The 17,764-nt window shown below is 40.6% G+C and overlaps 1 protein-coding gene across 2 annotated transcripts in view; it reads left to right on the top strand.

Moving 5' to 3' along the window:
- ZZEF1 (zinc finger ZZ-type and EF-hand domain containing 1) overlaps positions 1–13,533 on the top strand; it is a 145,556-nt gene extending 132,023 nt beyond the window's left edge. For both annotated transcript variants that reach the window (XM_066576965.1, XM_066576956.1), the window contains exons 50-55: positions 316–484; positions 793–891; positions 6,357–6,522; positions 6,798–6,948; positions 9,333–9,404; positions 10,971–13,533. In XM_066576965.1, the coding sequence (XP_066433062.1) occupies positions 316–484; positions 793–891; positions 6,357–6,522; positions 6,798–6,948; positions 9,333–9,404; positions 10,971–11,045 (732 nt within the window). In that variant the 3' untranslated portion in view covers positions 11,046–13,533. The remainder of the gene's footprint in view (positions 1–315; positions 485–792; positions 892–6,356; positions 6,523–6,797; positions 6,949–9,332; positions 9,405–10,970) is intronic.
- Positions 13,534–17,764: the final 4,231 nt, after the last annotated feature.

Raw genomic sequence — 17,764 nt, 5'->3', positions numbered from 1 at the left:
ACAGAGCTAGCCAAGTGTTTGAACTCTGTTCTCTCTGACGGGCACAATAAAATGAATGGAGCGGCAGTGCACATGCGCACCCGATGCTGCCTTCACTTCAGGACGCTGTTCTTGGGATCAGTGGGGATCCCAGCAGTGGGATCCACCAATCTGAAAGTCATCTCCATTCCTTTGAATAGGGATTAACTTTCAAACACGGCACAACCCTTTTATGAAATGCTCCTAGCACCACTTCTTTGGGTATGTGGCTATGCAAACAGTTTGGAAATACAAAAAATGTGATTGTGTTAGTAAATTGGCATTGTCATTCTTCAGGACAAAGTGCACATCCCCGGAGCAATTTATCTGTCAGTCAAATTTGACCCGTTGTGTAACACAGAAGAAGGTTGTGATGAATTGGTCATTTCTAGCTCCTCCGACTTCAAACAGGATCTGCACAGGTTTAGTGGGCCGCCTAAAAAATGGACAGACTTTGAGCTTCCTGGTAAGTAAGTTTGTGAATCGCATACCCAGCAGAGTAACTACTACAACTCTTCGGGCTTATGATTTTTGTTTTCTCAATAATTGCCTTACAGAAAAAAAAAAAAAATATATATACAACTGGTTATATATATTATGAAATCTCTGTATAATTTGCTTGACATGACCTGTATATGCATTAAAGTGCCTTATTATGAACATGTTGGAGCTGTGGTTGTGTGTGTATGTTAGATGTAATGCTGGTGCCTGCAGACAGCAGTGTGGGGTGCGGTACAGAGGGTCCGATCTCTTACATTTTCCTTACATTTCTAGGCGATACCTTGTTCTACCGGTTTACATCTGACATGAGCTGTACAGAATGGGGGTACAAGTTTACAGTTGCTGCTGGACATAGGGGGCGATTTCAGACAGGTTCGTATAATTCATTTATTGGTGCATCAACTTTGTTACTTGTGGTTTACTGAAAGAGGTCTGCCTTTTTTGGATTATTTCTCTACATGAACTATTTGAGCAATTTCAATAGAATGTTAAAGCAGATCTGTCACTTATAGCCAAATGAGACAAAATGTATGTATCTGTCTTTTGTGCTCACAAGTCCAGTTTACTCATGACGCCCACCTTATCAATGTTCTTCCCATGAATATAGAAGGCAAAGGGTCCCTTTACACGGGATACAGGAAAAAAAAAAACACTCGCCAACCAATTTTGCCAAAGGGGTGGAGCATGTTTGACCAGGCGTAACAGAGCATACAATTTTTTTTTTAACTTGCTGAAGTGTTTCTGGTACCAACTAGCACCCTTAGGCTATGACTAAGGGTGCTGTATAGCTCCAGAAACGCATTAGAAAGTTGTTTTTTTAACTTTTTTTTTGCATTATGGTCATCTTTTGAAACACAGTATATTTTTTTAAAGAAGCATTTTGAATAAAGTTTACTGATTTTAATTGATCTTTCCAATGGAAGCTGGATCATTTATTTTTTTGTAACGTCACACAGGATGACTGTGGGGTGCATAACTCGTCCCACAGACTACCATTCAGGTGAATGGAGGCGGAGCTGCAGGGGATCGGTCTGGCTGCTCGCCTCCATTCATAGTAAACAGGAGTCGCTCAATCATTGAGCAGCTCCTGTATATACTGCCCTATTGTCACTAAGGGACTAGAGCAAGTGAGTGATTTAACTGCATTTGACAATTCTTGCCTGAATTTACTGTTTGCATTGAGAATTCAGGTGAATATGCCTAGCTATCACCATTTTATCACTAACTGATTTTAAGCTTTTGTATTGCCTTTATCAGAAATCAGTATATAATGTTTTGGAGTCTTCAGATATTTACTTAAATTAGTGATCAAGCATCTTCCTGGAAGACCAGAATATGTAAAAGGGACTGATCCTAGGAAATGTTTAAATGAGTTTTGTGTGTTGATACGGATGGGCTCCCTTAACTGAGCGAATCTAATGCTGAAAATAACTTGCGTGTATGGTATCAAAAAACCAAAGGCAATCATGAAGAGCTGGTCTCTGCACCGCTGTCATATAGAAGGCTTATTTACAGTATATTGATTCTGGCTGCTCTCTGTATTAATCCCACTTACCTTGTGCATGGAGGGCTAATGGTAATAACTAATCCACTTGTCACTATACTTGTGGTGCAGCTCTTGAGGACCCATCCGTTTTCCTGACCATGTCAGTTTTAGTAAATACTTGACTTCGCCTTCATATAACAATGCAAAAACTCCTTTTCTTAGCACTTTCGGTTGGGCTGTTTCTCTGTTATTCTAGCCAAGACACTTATGAATAAATTGGCAACTGGGTGTTACCAGTTGGCGTTTGGTGTCCCTGCATTGTCTAAATCAAATCAGTGCCAGGCTGTAGGGACAAATCCATTTGCTAAGGGAAATGGGTACACCCAGGTGTCAAGAGGAATAAAAAGGTAAAATCCAGAGTTTTAAGGAAATACTCCAGCATGTTTAATTTCATTGGCCATACAAGTATTTACTAAAACGGACAATAGAGGAGAGGTGACAGGTCCTCTTTAACACTGTGTATATTCTCTATCTGGAGCTCCACATGTCTGTGTATGTAAAGAGGTGTTGTGAATCTGTCAGAGTAGGCCAACTTTTTATAGTATGTGAAGAAATGCAGATACAGGTCACGAGCCTCAGCCTCCAGTTTCATTACCAGTAAGTTCCATATATGACCTGTTGATGGTTTGGTGTCTTTTATTTAAATACATTCATCTTTACTTTTTCTAATCCCTTTTATGGCCAGACTAAATTTCACAGTCTTCGAATGCTTCAGGTTACCCAAATATAACTTCTGATTGATTTTCCCACTGTTTAAGGACAATAGAAGCTTTCTTTTAGTCATCTGTTTTAATAAGTATTCTGCATATACACTGGCATGCCAAAAGTTATTAGATAGCCGTATGTAAATTGATTATGGAGTGACGTTGCCTCAGGTGACGGCTTGAGAACGCCCACACCTGTATAGATTCTGAGGTTCTAACTTGTGAGTGTGCTCATGAAGGAGATGTGAATTTTTGGAGTTTGAATGAGTAATGATATGCGTGCCCGCAGATGGATGGGGCATTCCATTTCCAAAGTTGTCTGGGCGTTTGACTTTCCTTGATCCACAGTGTTGCATATGTACTAGAGATACATCATGAAAGGCGTTGCTGCCCACTGGTGCTTAATGATCGCGACCAGCAGCATCTAGCTAGAATTGTCCATGCAAACAGCCAAGTGACTCTGTCATAAATCACATTCGATGCAGGAGGCCCCACAAGCATATCCTGTAGGCCAGTGTAGCATGCTTTAGCTTACATGGGATATAGCAGCAGAAGACCCACCAGAGTACCTCTGTTAGCACACCGGATACCAGCTCACCTGACCTTGTGAGTGAGGTTGCTAACTGGACTCTAGAGAAATATCAAAATGTGGCGTTGTCCAATGCATAAAGGTACCAATTGTTTCAGGCTGATGGTAGGGGTGCATGTGGGGCGCAGACCCATGAAGCCATGGACCCCAGTTGTCAACCAGGCACTGTCTAGGCTGGTAGTGAGTCCATACTGGTGTGGGGTGTTCTCATGGCATGGGTTGGGTCCACCTAAACACATCGCTGCTACAGTTCACTGCTTGGTGACCATTTGTAGGGCTTCATGGACTTCATGTACCCTGAAAATTTTAAAAACATGCATTTTTTATATATGTGTATTTTTGCACACAGGTGATGTTTTACTGAGAAAAACAGATCCAGTATTCTGCTACTAAAGCTAATAAGGGGGATATCCCATACGTACCCTTTTTTTGTTTCTTAACCAGCTTACGGGGTCCTCAATAAATGATGTACATTTTGTCTTTAAAGGGGTTGTCCCGCGCCGAAACGGGTGGTTTTTTTTTTTTTTTCTCAATAGCCCCCCCGTTCGGCGCGAGACAAACCCGATGCATGTGTTGAAAAAAAAAAAAACGGATAGTACTTACCCGAATCCCCGCGCTCCGGTGACTTCTTACTTATCTTGCGAAGATGGCCGCCGGGATCTTCACCCTCGGTTGACCGCAGGTCTTCTGTGCGGTCCATTGCCGATTCCAGCCTCCTGATTGGCTGGAATCGGCACACGTGACGGGGCGGAGCTACGAGGAGCAGCTCTCCAGCACGAGCGGCCCCATTCACCACGGAGAAGACCGGACTGCGCAAGCGCGTCTAATCGGGCGATTAGACGCTGAAAATTAGACGGCACCATGGAGACGGGGACGCTAGCAACGGAGCAGGTAAGTGAATAACTTCTGTATGGCTCATAATTAATGCACGATGTATATTACAAAGTGCATTAATATGTGTATACCCCAACTTTGTTTCGCGGGACAACCCCTTTAAGTTTTCCTTTTTACAAGGTTTATGCTTCGACACCATATTTAATTTGTAGAGACCCAGAGAGGCAGAACACAAAATCGGGCCCACAAATGTAGATACCTTGGTGGTATTTGAGGGGTATGTTTTCAGAATTTTAATAGAAGATAGCTGAAAAAAATGGTGTATTCATATTTTTTTATTTATTTTTAAAAGATATGTACATTTTTTTTTTGCTCACAGGTAACCTATCACTGAGGAAATCAAATTTGTTATCAAAACAGATAATTTTGCTACTAATGGGGGTGCCCCATATATACTTTATGGACTTGGTGATTTTCTCACGGGCTAAAACTAATGAGGACCACTTTGATTTTCAGTTTGCATTGTTGGTTTGTTTCCGCACGCTGTGTTTTTTTTGCAATGACCAAGTGATGGATAACATACGTGAAGAGCTATATTTTAGAACTGGCAATGGCTGCTTCTTTTTTATGCTCTCAATGCCGCATTATAGGACACTCTAATAACAGCATTGATTTGGCTTCCAACTTGTATTTGTGCTGAGGTTCATTTTTGGACTTTATTATATTTGGTTTTAAATTAAACACTAGAATTTTCATCTATAAAAGCCCCTCCAAACCCCAGGGTTCATATTTCTGTGCTTTTGACATTAAAAGGCCTTAAATGGCTTTTCCACAGGATAGATCACTAATATCAGATTGGTGGGGGGCGCTCAGGACCCCTGCCAATTAGCTGTCTGAAGTGGCCATGTGAGCACTGCCCTTCCCTGTATACCAGCCTCATACATTTCACAGTGGCTATACCTGGCATAGCAGCTCAATCCCATTCATTTGAATGGGACTGTTCTGCTCTTAGGCCATGTAACCGATGAACAACATCACATGCCGAGGAAAAGGCCACAGTGCTTGCCGGAGGGAGGGATTGGGAGCTTCCTCTTATTGATTAACTTGGCATTTATGAACGATCAAATATAATGAACTAGCTAATTTTTCCAAACAATAAAATATCATTTAATTTGGCTTTAATTTACTGTCTCTATAATACTATTGCCATAAATACTATGAGCATGCTATTTAATGTAGAGAACCTACTTAAATGATCCTTACCTGACAAGCACTAATAATATAGAGGAGAAAAAAGTATATAGAATTCTATATGTAGCAGCTGTACTGTCTTGATCTTCTCTCCTTTCACAGATCACATCTGCCAGGGGAGACCAAATATACACAGTGTAGCTGTGGGGAAGGGGTTGCTGTGCTGCAACAAACTTTCCCTGTGATTACCATAATTGGTTACGTCGGGGGCAACACGTCAAATTCTGATTGGTTCGGGAAGGAACCAATCAAGTTAATCACAGGGAAAGTCGATTAGCAACAGGAAGCAAGCGTTTGTTTCTTTATTGGGAGTTCCCAGTGATCACTGCCTTCCTGCATTTTGTAGGGGGGACACTCATACTGCAATCACTGTATTAAAGCCTCTGCTCTGGGAGTTAATGTCAGGACCGGATTGTTTCAAATCCAGTAGTAACTCATCGCTGCTGTGGGGACCCATCGATTGCAGCTTTGATGCTTCGGGGGAGCGGGTGGCCCCATCTCGTGCTATTCACATGTGTGTCTGAATGTTTCAAGCCCTGCTGTTGTCATAACTGCTGATCCCTCCTATCCCACCGATCGCAGCGTTCCTGCTGTATAGGAGAGTCTAGCACAAACTAACAGCCTCTGATCAAGGTGCCATTATTAGGACCTTCAGCACCTGGACCAGAGATTGTTACTATAACAACCCTATCTGGACATCCACTGAAGCAGGAAGCCTGCGATCGCTGAGAACGAAGGAACTTAAATATACGGCAGCTCCCCAAACTGCTAGCTGTCTTACATATGTGATGTGGGTGGGTAAGGGTTAACGGCATTGCATATGCTGCTCTGCAGCTGGAGACATTTATCTAACTAGTAACTTTCAATGACTGTGAACTGTGCAGCAAATAAGAGTTTGCATTATGTCTTTTAGGATTTGAAATTTTAAAACAGATGCTGTCTGACCAAAGAGTTATCCCTCATCTTCCTCTGTCCAATATATGGGAATGGCAGGTTGATGTAGCATGCCGGCAGACTGGCCACCAGAGATTAAAGGCAATTCATTTACTACTAAAGATGTTACAGCTTAGTCAAATGAGGTGAGGAAACTATCCTATATACCATTTTGTTTGAGATGCCCTCTATTCAGGTAAAACGCTTCAGCTGGACATTTCAACTTTTATGCTGCAGAATTAGATTTCCATTCTCCTATTTACTACAAGTTTGATCTCTGTAGAATATCGGTAATATACGCTGAAGAGTTGGTGATAGAAACCAACTCAAACCTGCGCTGGACATGTTTTAGTACTAGACACAACTCCAATGTTGAATCGTACGCTTACTGGATGTTCCTCTTTATTTTGACTCTTGTTAGAGATTGTGACCTCAGGCTCTTAAGGCCATTATGGCCAGTATTCACATCCATGGAAAATGTAGCTTGTCAAGATGGTACCATCTGTGGAGTCCTCCTTCCCCTACACCGAGCGCTCACTGAATTGTTCTTCCTTGCAGAGAACTGTGCAAATGTAAGTATATAACCAGAGGTATTAGTCAAAGCTTTAGGAGTCTCTTTATGTATTTGAATGCAGTTCAAACAAGATTTCTAAACTTGGATCTATAAAGCATACATCAGGCAGCGCTTTAAACAAAAGCAGTTATAACACACCTATATTTGGGGATAAAGAGCTCCCAGTATCAGGAATGGGGGGAGGTAAACTCTGCCTGGCAGCAAACTCATAGTGACACTTGGGAGGAGCATGGTCAGTTGTTCTCAGTCAGCGGCTCCCAGCCAAACGGCATTACTGCAATTGCTAATAGCCTTTTCTTCACAATGTTTGTACCAAGTGTCCTCCTATTCAGCTCAATGCTGGCAGGGACTTCAGCCACTCCCCTCAAACTCTGGTACTGGAAACATATTGTTCCTAATAGTTGAAGACTGAGTATGCTATAAATGCTCTTGTTTAAAGTGCCTCTTAAAATGTAGCTATATAATATTATTTGTATTGGCACTTTCCAATCCAGTGTCTGCTCTGTAGGACATTAAGATTTCCCTGCATAGCTCTGAAGTCTAACAATATCAGACACGTGTTTTTTTAACACTATGCAGGACAGCTCTCCAATGTTGTAGGCTGTTCTGCATGTGTATGCTACATGCGCTGTCCTATATACTGTAAAATATATGTGCAGAACAGCCTCCTACATTGGAACGCTTTCCTGCATACTGTTAGAAGCATGATCTTGTCCAACATCGGTGCTTGGCAAGGAAATCTTAATGTCTGATGACGGCCGACACCGGATTGGGAAATGTTAATGAAGACAAAATTGTAATAAAATCATCATGAAAGTTCATTTGTATGTGTTTCTGTTGAGTATTTTTAAGGAATCCGTAACGTGCTTTCCCACCCAAAATAAGAGCTGGGGAGTGTGGGGGTTGCAGGGAAATTGGATTGGAAAGGGTTAAAGCGCTGTTAATTCCATGTGCTGAACAAATGAGGAAATGGGTTTAAGTACATTACATGCATAAACATTTACTAAATTATTAACAAACTGGTGCAAAGGGAGAGAGGACCCTGCCACAAGGGCTTACAATCTATAAAGGGAGTAGACTACAGACATGTGAGGCTAAAAGGTGCTCATATAGTGGTGGCAGCTGGCCTACTGTAGGCTTTTCTGAAGAGGTAGGTTATCGGGTTCTTTTTGAAGCTTTCCAAGATGGTAGAGATTGTGATGTGTTGTGGTAGTGAGTTCCGGACTATAGGTGAAGCACTAGAGAAATCCTGGAGAGGATTATATGAAGAACATACTAGAAGAGAGTGGTGGAGGAGGTCTTGCGAGGACCAGAGGTTGAGTGGGGAGGTTAGCAATGTATGGAGGGGACAGATTGTGAACAGCCTGATAGGTTATTGAAAACCTCTTCAATTAGATTCTCTGAATGATGAGTGCCTGTGAAGGTGTTTGCAAAGTGGAGAGGTGGATAAAGCCGGGCAGCAGAGTTGGGGGTGGATTTGATTGTTGCAAGAACATTGGATGGAAATTCGCAGAGAAGAATGTTGCGTTTGTCTAGGCTTCAGATGATAAGGGCATGCACTAGCATTATTGATGACTCTGGGTTAAGGAAAGTTCATATCTGAGTGATGTTTTTGAGTTGGAGGTGGCAAGGACTTGTGACTCTGCCCTCTCCGTCAAAATCACACATACATTTCACCAGTCCCACAAGTCTGCTGTCTCGGTACAAGTGTGGAGCCATTGATTGGAATTGATAAGTCTGGAGGGGAAGTTTAGTTAGAGAAAATGGGAGTTCATCATCCTTCGCTCATCTATGTTGAGATTTAGAAAGTGGCAAAGGAAGGAGAATATGGCCAACAGATACTCTGGGATTATGGACCTGAAGAGCGTTGACATCTGGGTCAGTATATACATTAGTAAGTCAAAAGCTAGAGCAGTAGCTAATGTTTGTTAATTAGGTGTTTGTGATTTTTTTTATTTTTTTTTTGCTTTTTTTGGAAACTCAAGACATTTATTTTTTTCTGCTCATGGCAGTCATTTAGCAGACTGCAGCTGCAGCCATATTGGTTGTCACTTTTTTAGGGTTTACATGCTGCAGGTTTTCTGCAGCAGCAAATCTGTGGCAGAAGATCTGCCTAAAGTGGTGTGGATTTTGATGTGAATTTGTTTTGGATTTCAGCCCTTGATTTGAAGGAGTGAAAATATGCATCAGAAATTGACATGCTGCAGACTAAAAATCCACAGCGCTGTTTATGCTGCAGATTTTCTCCATGGTGTGTGGATGGGATTTTTTAAAATCCCACCCACAATGCTTGTACTGTAATGTACAATAATGTCAGTTTTACACAATGCGTTTGGTATCTCTATCACCTATAAAGTCTCATTCTTTGTTTTATCACTACAGGACCTGGGGTGCTTACAGGCTTATCTAATTAGTTTAACTACTGATGATCATATCGCCCATTACACAGAACAGGTATGTCTGTCCGGATCTTTTTTACATGTAAAGCTTGCTCTGTGGCTACAGGAGAAAATTTATCATCTCTCTAAGGAATTAAAGTTTTGACTGTTGGAAGCAAAATACAGAACTTGTAGGTCCTTTCACTGGCTCTTACTTCAGTTATTTTGCACCACAATTGGGTCATGCAACACGAGCGAAATCTTCCATAGATGCCTAAAATATTACTCTTGTAAAGAACGTTTATATGCTTGGTGATTCTCTATGAATGGCAGAAACTGTGCACCTTCCACCAGTAATTTATGATTCACTGAAATGGGCCAAAGTTACCTTTTACACGGGCCGATAGCCACCCCAATAATCTATCAAATGAGCAATTATATGAGCAGCTGTTGGCCCGTGTACACAGCTCCACTACTAAGTGACTTCTCTCTCAGTGTAAACAGGAGTCGCTCCATCTCTGAATGACTGCCTGTTTGCAGTGAATGGAGATGGATGGCCAGAAGATCTCCGATGCTCTCCGCCTCCATTCTCTGGCAGACTATTGCTCCTGTGTGAAAGCCCAGGAGTGATAGTCACTGGAAAGGCTGTTGGTTGCTTACACGCCTGACAATTGTACCATGTAAAGGTGCCTTTAAACATCAACTAGGCATAGCCAATGATTTTCAGTATAGGATCTACTTTTATGGAGCCTTAGGCTATTGCCACACAACCGATTTTTTTCCATCCGGCGACTTACCACGACCATCCACGGTACAGAAAGGACGACGGGTACGCAGGGTTGCCGACCGCGGTCAGAGCCGTAACCCACATACAGAATCCGGCTCTGCTGTGTGCAGACGGCCTTAGTGTTAGACGTAACCAGTTGTTTATTAACATTGATTTACAGCCATGTTTCCTTGCATCATCTTGCCACTCCTCTTTGCTTTGCTCTGTGCTAAGCCCTTGTCCAAGTCCACGACCGAGTGCAAGACCCACAATTGGAAACTTAAAGCAATCAATGGAACAAGGCCATGATTGACAATGTTGTTGTTTGTACTGTGTGCAAAATATATACAGTCTAAAACAAAAACTACACATTTCCGTCTTTGTAACTGATAAACACCTTTTTTTAATTGATTGCCGCCTCGTTTTCCCTCTCTTTATTTTTCTGTCTAGATATCTTTAATGAAATGAATTGGAAATCAAGAGGCTATGTAAAAACAAAAGAAAAATCATCATAGTATACTGTTTAACGAGATGTGTAGTGTTAAATCATAATTAGTCACTCTTGGTTAAATCATGTGGGAAAGCTTTAAAAATACCTTTACATTACTGTTCTACACGAGAGGAATGAAAGAACGAATAGGTAGTTTTCTTCCAACTCTGCAAAGCTACCTTCACTTCATGCTAAGAGAATGACTGCCTTTTGTTACTTTGTACATAGAACTCTTTTAGAACACGATGTCTAGTTACAGTTTTACCCCATTCTGAATGCCGCACAAGAACAGAATTGATTTGGGGTGTATAGTTTAAATCTCGCACCATTCATTCCAATAGAAGATCACACCATGTAACCGTCCTTTTGTTTGTTTGTACTTGCAGGCACTGAAAAACATTGCTGCTATAAGCTTTGCGATCAACTATCCAAACAAATCAACAAGTGTATGGACTGAATGAGATCACAGTAGCATATCCTGTGAAACTTCCACTTAATCCTTCTGAAGATCACCACATAGGAAATGTGTATTGAAGACAATACATGCACCTGCCTATTAACATTTGCACTCAAAACACCTTGATTTTCTTTCTGCACCACTGCTATAAATGTGCAACACTAGGTCTTAAATATTTTTACTTTGTGTGTCGTTGGTCTGGTCTATAATAGGGATGGGATGTCAAATGATATATATTATATAGAGAGGTAAATGGCTAAGCACTTTTTACTTAGGATAATTCAACTTTTCCATGCTATTGGATGTCACATTAAACCATGGAGAGGTCCAGAGAGCAGCAGCGGATTGTCCATAGTAACCAAGTATCACCTGTTCTGTTTGAAAACTAAAAGCAGATACCCGATGCATTTCTTTTGGGCCACAATATATTTTGCACTAGGTTTCTTTAATTCTCCCTAAGCAATATCAGTTGAAACTCCTATATCCTGGTCATCAGACTTCATTTGTACCCGGTCAATATTAATTGCTAGTGATTAGATTTACATTGAATGATTGCAGATAATACAGGTATGCCTTGTTTTCCTGTTAAAGGGATAATCAACATTTTCTGTGTTTTCTACAGAACATTATGTTTATAGGAACTGCATGCCAATACCTAGAGTACTGTTAATTCTTAATTAATGTAACAAGGGAACTATAGTACTAACTACATGTATTGCCTACAGCATATCACGTAAGAAAACCTACAGGATGATGGTATTCCCAGAGAGCATTGTGATATGTTGGGGAGGACCTGTTTTTTTAGTCTTCAGTATTTTCTTTTAGTAAGCATGCATCACAGCTGACTGCAGGCTCCGCTCACGTTCTCCACTGTCCCTCACTCATACAGAATTAGCGGCACTTTGTGTCACTCTAAAATAAATACTTGAATTTCTCATTACACGGGATCTTATTTATTTAATTTTTTTTTATATTTCAGGTGATCTAGAGTTTTTAACAATGCTGGGTTTCCGGTAACCTAGTGCAATTCGAGATAACTGAAGTATGGAAGGGATTCCATATTATTTTAGACAGTTGAAACTTTCTTGTGCCATGCCAATAATCTAGATTGTTCAGAGCAAGCAAATAGGCTAGTCCATCCCCATTGTGAAGCAGGAGGCTTGGTAGCGGGTATGTTTTGTGACATATGTGCCACTTTTTCACATTCAAGCATCTTTCGTCCTCCTTTCTCCCAGCAGCTGGTTTTACCTGCTCAGTACAGAATATAGTAGCTGCCAATATCCATAGTCGGAAAAAATTCCATGCGTGGCCAGTTTTTAGTAGTGCTGACTAATTTTTTCAGGTTTTGCACAAAATAGATGGCTTCCTATAAATTTAATTCATGGAAGGGTAACATTAGATGAATCACTTTCAGTAATCCATGATGGCACTAAAGTTTGTTCTCAGGCTTAAAATTATATTGTTTTCCATTGCCTAGTTTTAGCATATACTAAGTTTACATGATGTAGAAAACCTAAAACTTTGGATGTACTAAATGTCATGCATCCTATATCTTATTTATCATATATTTTTTTTTTTTTTGTAGAATATAGGTGAAAAATCATTTGACCTACCAGTTGTACACAGCAAAAGTGTCCGAATTTGGGTTAATGCAATACTCAGCCTAGGAGCTAGCTAGACCTCCCTGAGACCTGAAGTGATACAATTCAGTTGCCACTGCTGTAATACCTAGACTATCAGTAGGTAGATCGTAGTCATTTTTTTTTTTTTTTTTTTTTTACCTACTTTTGTTTGTTGGTGTTTTAGCGCCATATTTTTTTTGTCTGTACTGCAAAAAGGTTTTATTGAACCACATTTCCAGTTTTTTTCCCTGATGTGTCTACGGGCTGTAGATGGTATTTGCTTAGAAATATTTTCCAAAGATAAATCTGTTTTGTATCTTGGAGACTACGAACGGACTCTGTAGGTTGGTATTGCTGGGTTGTACCTAAACTGGCCAGTGCATGGCATCCTGCCTGTAGTGGAGACGCATGGTTTGCACTTACCTGCTAATAATATATCTTCTGCCCTACCCTAACATTCAATTATTTGGAGTCATTTACACGTTGGCTCAGAGCACATATGAGATGACTGTTCAACAATGCATAAAAACATCAATTGTTCTGATGTGGCTATTTCCAATTACGAAGACAATGCTGGCTTAATGGTATGCGAACAAAATGTGCCTAAGATATACAATTTAACATGTAGACACACACAAATACACACTGTATTTAAGATTTGTTTCTGAAATTCTCTTGTTTTACAAACCAATTTTATTATGTTTTTGTTTGTTTTTCTTTTTTAAGAGTTTGGAAGATTTTTGTTATTTGGTTGTAAAGAAAAATATACTATATTATAAATTTCTCATGTAAAAAGTTATACATATGATCTCAGTATAATGGGAATATATTGTACAAAAAAAATCACTAATAAAATATAGTGAATGCAAATGTTTGATATTTTATTATACATGTAAAGAGAGGTTTGCTTTCCACATTGTTATCTTGTAAAACAATAAAAGTACACCCTGTAAGTAAATATTGTATTTTCCAATAAATTACCTACTGTATCTCAAGTAAACCAATATGTCGAAGGCTAGTCATCAACCATCGTCAGTCAGACCCACCTTTCTTTTTTTCTTACAGCAGAGCTTTACATTGTGATGGAAGTCTTTTTGTGCAATATTAAAGTAAGTTTATTGCCTCATTTTAGCATCGACGAGTAAAACTATCAGAAGTTGTGGACTTCAGTGGTTAAACTATAACTATACCTTTTCTTCCACTGAGTCCATTCTCCAAATGGCATACTGTACAGGAAGTATGGAAAAGTATGTAACTTCATCCACTCCGTTTGATGGGCGGTTCTTCACCTGAACTAGTCTGAGTTTTAAACTGATCGGGAATTGAAAACCAAGCCTGAATCCATACACAGACAGCTGTTTCGGGTGTTTGCCCCTCATCAGTGCAGTAGGATTCTGTATGACACTTTAAAAGTATACAATACAAATACATCCTTATTAGTACTACTCTATTACCCTATCCGTTATCCTCCGCTTACTCTGCCACACTTTGAACAAATTCTTTACTGTAGACTACTAGTACATGTAAAGGTCTTTGTATTGTAAGAACATAATTACACTTGGGAATCTGGAAGTAAAATTTAGTCTCTCTTCACATTGGTTAGTTTCACACTGATAAAACCTAAAAAGATTCCTGCGATCTTGAAATTCTCAGATTTTAGCTACACGAACCAGCTGGTTGTTAAATATGGATGAGAACCATGTGTAGGCACTTAGGCGAAAGATAACATTGATTGCGTGGCCTATAATATAACCTAGGAGACTTAAAAAGATATTCCGGGGCCTCAAGCATGTGCCTGTTGGCATCGCGGATGGAACTGTACCAATTTAAGGTAAACTGGGTGGTCCAGGCACCCAGAGTCAAGTGGGAAGCCTGAATGGCCAGAGGCTCTACGATTAGATAGGAAAAGGATTAATGACCAATGGGTCTCGGAGGTAGAGGCAGGGCTATTCACCTCTTTTCTTTCTTTCCCCTTTTTTAGTGTTCTCTTGCTTTCTTTTCCTTTCTCTTTCATTTTTTTTTTGTTTCCCTTTTTGTGAAGGATTAGAACTGGATGAACGAGAATTTCTTATAAAGGGTCAATGGGGTTTGGAGGGGACCCTGTGGTTAGGTAAATATAGTCTTTAAACGCTTCCGGTATTATTGAAGCATGATAATACTGAGCATAGGGAATTAACCCACGATGGGCAATGACCACTAGCAATTATTTATACTGTCATTTTATACTGTTGTTATATGACCATATTTATATTGTCACTTCTCACTGTTATTTTCTGACTATATTGATTTAACCCCTTGAGTGGCGGGTTTCCTACCACCCTGTCGTGCCCACCAGGGCAGGTTTTTTAAAATGGTCTAATCATTGAATTTCAACTAATTTTGCAGTTGCGTCTCAAGAGCCATAACTTTTTCATTTTTCCATTGACACAGCCATATAAGGACTTGTTTTTTGCGGGACAAGTTGTGATTTTTTTAAACGGGGGAGGAAAAAAAGAAATGGGGAAAAAAGAAAAAAAGGGGCCATGTCATTAAGGGGTTAAATAATGTATTAACTTCCTTCTCTGGGTCATTACGACGCATGGATACCACATGTGTGATTGTATTTTTGATTTTTTACAAAGTAAAGGGAGACAAGTGTTTTTATAATTTTTTTTTTTATAATTTTTTTACTTTTTTTTTTTTTGTCCCTTTAGGGGACTTCCACAGGGACCCATCAGGACCCCTGATCACATTCCGGGGGTCCGATGGTGACAGCCCTTTACATGCTGCAGTCGCATAGACTGCAGCATGTAAAGGGTTAACACAGCAGAGGTGTGAGGTTTTCTCTGATCTCTGCTGTAAGAGCTGGTACCTAGCTGTCCTCTGACAGCCAAGCACTAGCTCTCCCTGCCACAGAGACCATCGGCTTGCTTCTGACAAGCCGATGGTCTCTATGGCAACCTGTAAACAAAGCAGGAGATTGCCGGCATATCGGCAATATCTTCTGCTGGTTTTTCAAAGCCCTTGCTTTGTTCTCTGTGGGTCTGTGCAGGCAGAGCACACTGTCACAGCTTGTGGCATTGTGCTCTGCAGCTCCCATAGTGAGACATAGCCTGGAAATCTTCCGGGCTATGTTGCTATGAGCAGTGGAGCTCGTCCTGGAAAATTTCCGGGCGTGCCACTCAAGGGGTTAATGGTCAGTATTTTTGTCATGCTTAGTTGTTAATGTTATCTGAAAAATTTATTAAGATCAAAACCTAAAAAGATAGAAGTGACTGGTGCCAAGAACAAGTCACATTAATATTAGATTAGATTTATCCCTGTGGCTGACGCATCACCACAATCTGCAGCTATTGGATGTTGCAGCCGTTAGACTGTCACTAGTCATCGTACGAATGTGGGGGACAGCAAGACATTTTGACAGTATTTTACAGGCTTTTTTCTTATTTACATTTTTTAAGGTTGCCAGGGTTTTTCTAGTCCCGGAAACTGCCACACACGGCTGTCTTCAAAGCTGCAAATCCCCTACTTCCCTTCACACAGCACAAGTTAGATGACAAATTTTAGGCTGCCAATAAAGGGAATTTTAATATATGATGGAAAAGGCAGCTTCTAATAAGCTCTCTACAACAAACCTGATTTCTAACCGTTGTACAAACTAAATGCTATATGCCCGCTGCTGCTCCGCATCCTAAAGCAGTGCCCAGATCGCAAGCTATCCCGCCAATGTAGCAAACTCTCAGTTGTGAGCAGTGTTAGGTTTGCAGTTTCTTAATGGATGACAACATTTTGAAGATGGCGAGGAAATGAAGAACAAAGTTGCAAAATTCTAGATTGTACAATAATGATGCTTTATGACAAGCAGACTCCTGTAAAAGGTTTTACATGGGTAGATTAATGAGCCCTTAGCAATAATATGTCGGTTGGTGCTAATTACTGTATTATGGGGACACACTATCGTTAATACAGACATTCGTCGTCGTATAGCTTGCATTTGTCAACAGCGAATCCCCTGTTTACATGTGATGTTCTCCCAACAAGTGCACTTTTTTTTTGCCTGCAATTGTTGGCTGATTGGGTATGAACATTCATTTGCCCATTATTCATTGGTCCGTGTAAAAGTGCTTGGGCAGTTGCCCAGACAGTGTCATGATGCGAGCGGTAATCTAATGAACACGAAGAGAAAGAGTTGTGCTTAGTTTACACAGGGATGATTGTCAGCTAAATGACTGCACGAGCGCCGACGCCACCGCTAGTTGTTGGCGCTTAGGCAGGTCACCGCTGATTATCACTGGGTTCTCTCTGGCTTCTCTCTTAGCACTTTAAATTTTATGAGAAGGGCTGAGCGGGGAGCGTTTACACTCAGCGATCGAGCAATGATTTTTCTGCAGGTTGAAATGAAAGCGATAACTAAAAGTAAACGAATAGTAAACAATTGTTTTGCATTTAGACGTAACAATTATCGTGCATTTTTGTTCATTTGAACAAATTTTGGGCAATCCTCTTGTGTAAATGGCCCTTTCCTCAGGAACTAGGTATCAATGTCTGCCACGCAAGAACTCATACTATCTTGGATACTATGGGCCAGGTTTGTGAAAATTGCCTAAAAGAAAAATGGTCTTGGTTGCCCATCGCAGCCAATCGGAGTGTAGCTTTCATTTCATATTCTGCTCTAGGTTTTCCATCACCCTGGGCAGAAAGTCAGTTTAACGCCCCTCGCAGAAACTTCAGTCTTCACTTCCAGATACAGGGAATCGGTGATGATGTCACGAACACCAGGGCGATGTGATCTATGCAGTCAATCACCAGCTCACTTCAGCCAGTGTTCTACCGTGTCAAACACATGCTTCAGGACTCGTACAAACCTAGTTTCTGCATAACCTTATATACTCACAACTTTAAAAATGCAAGGTTCTTAGTGTACATTTTGATCTAATTTGTGTGTGCACATCCGCCACGTCGAGGCACAACTTAATAGACGGGTCCCTAGCTCTACAGACACCTCTCTCTTTGGGCTAAAAAGCTGAATACCTATCTATATACGATCACTGAAGTACAAGGGACAGATGGAAAAATTGTGTGCCTTCACACTTAATTTACTTGTTGGATTTGCAGACTTGTT

Source organism: Eleutherodactylus coqui, chromosome 1, assembly GCF_035609145.1.
Source record: "Eleutherodactylus coqui strain aEleCoq1 chromosome 1, aEleCoq1.hap1, whole genome shotgun sequence".
Lineage (NCBI taxonomy): Eukaryota > Metazoa > Chordata > Amphibia > Anura > Eleutherodactylidae > Eleutherodactylus > Eleutherodactylus coqui.
Note: the sequence above shows the minus strand (reverse complement) of the source record. Positions and strands in the feature narration are given on the sequence as shown.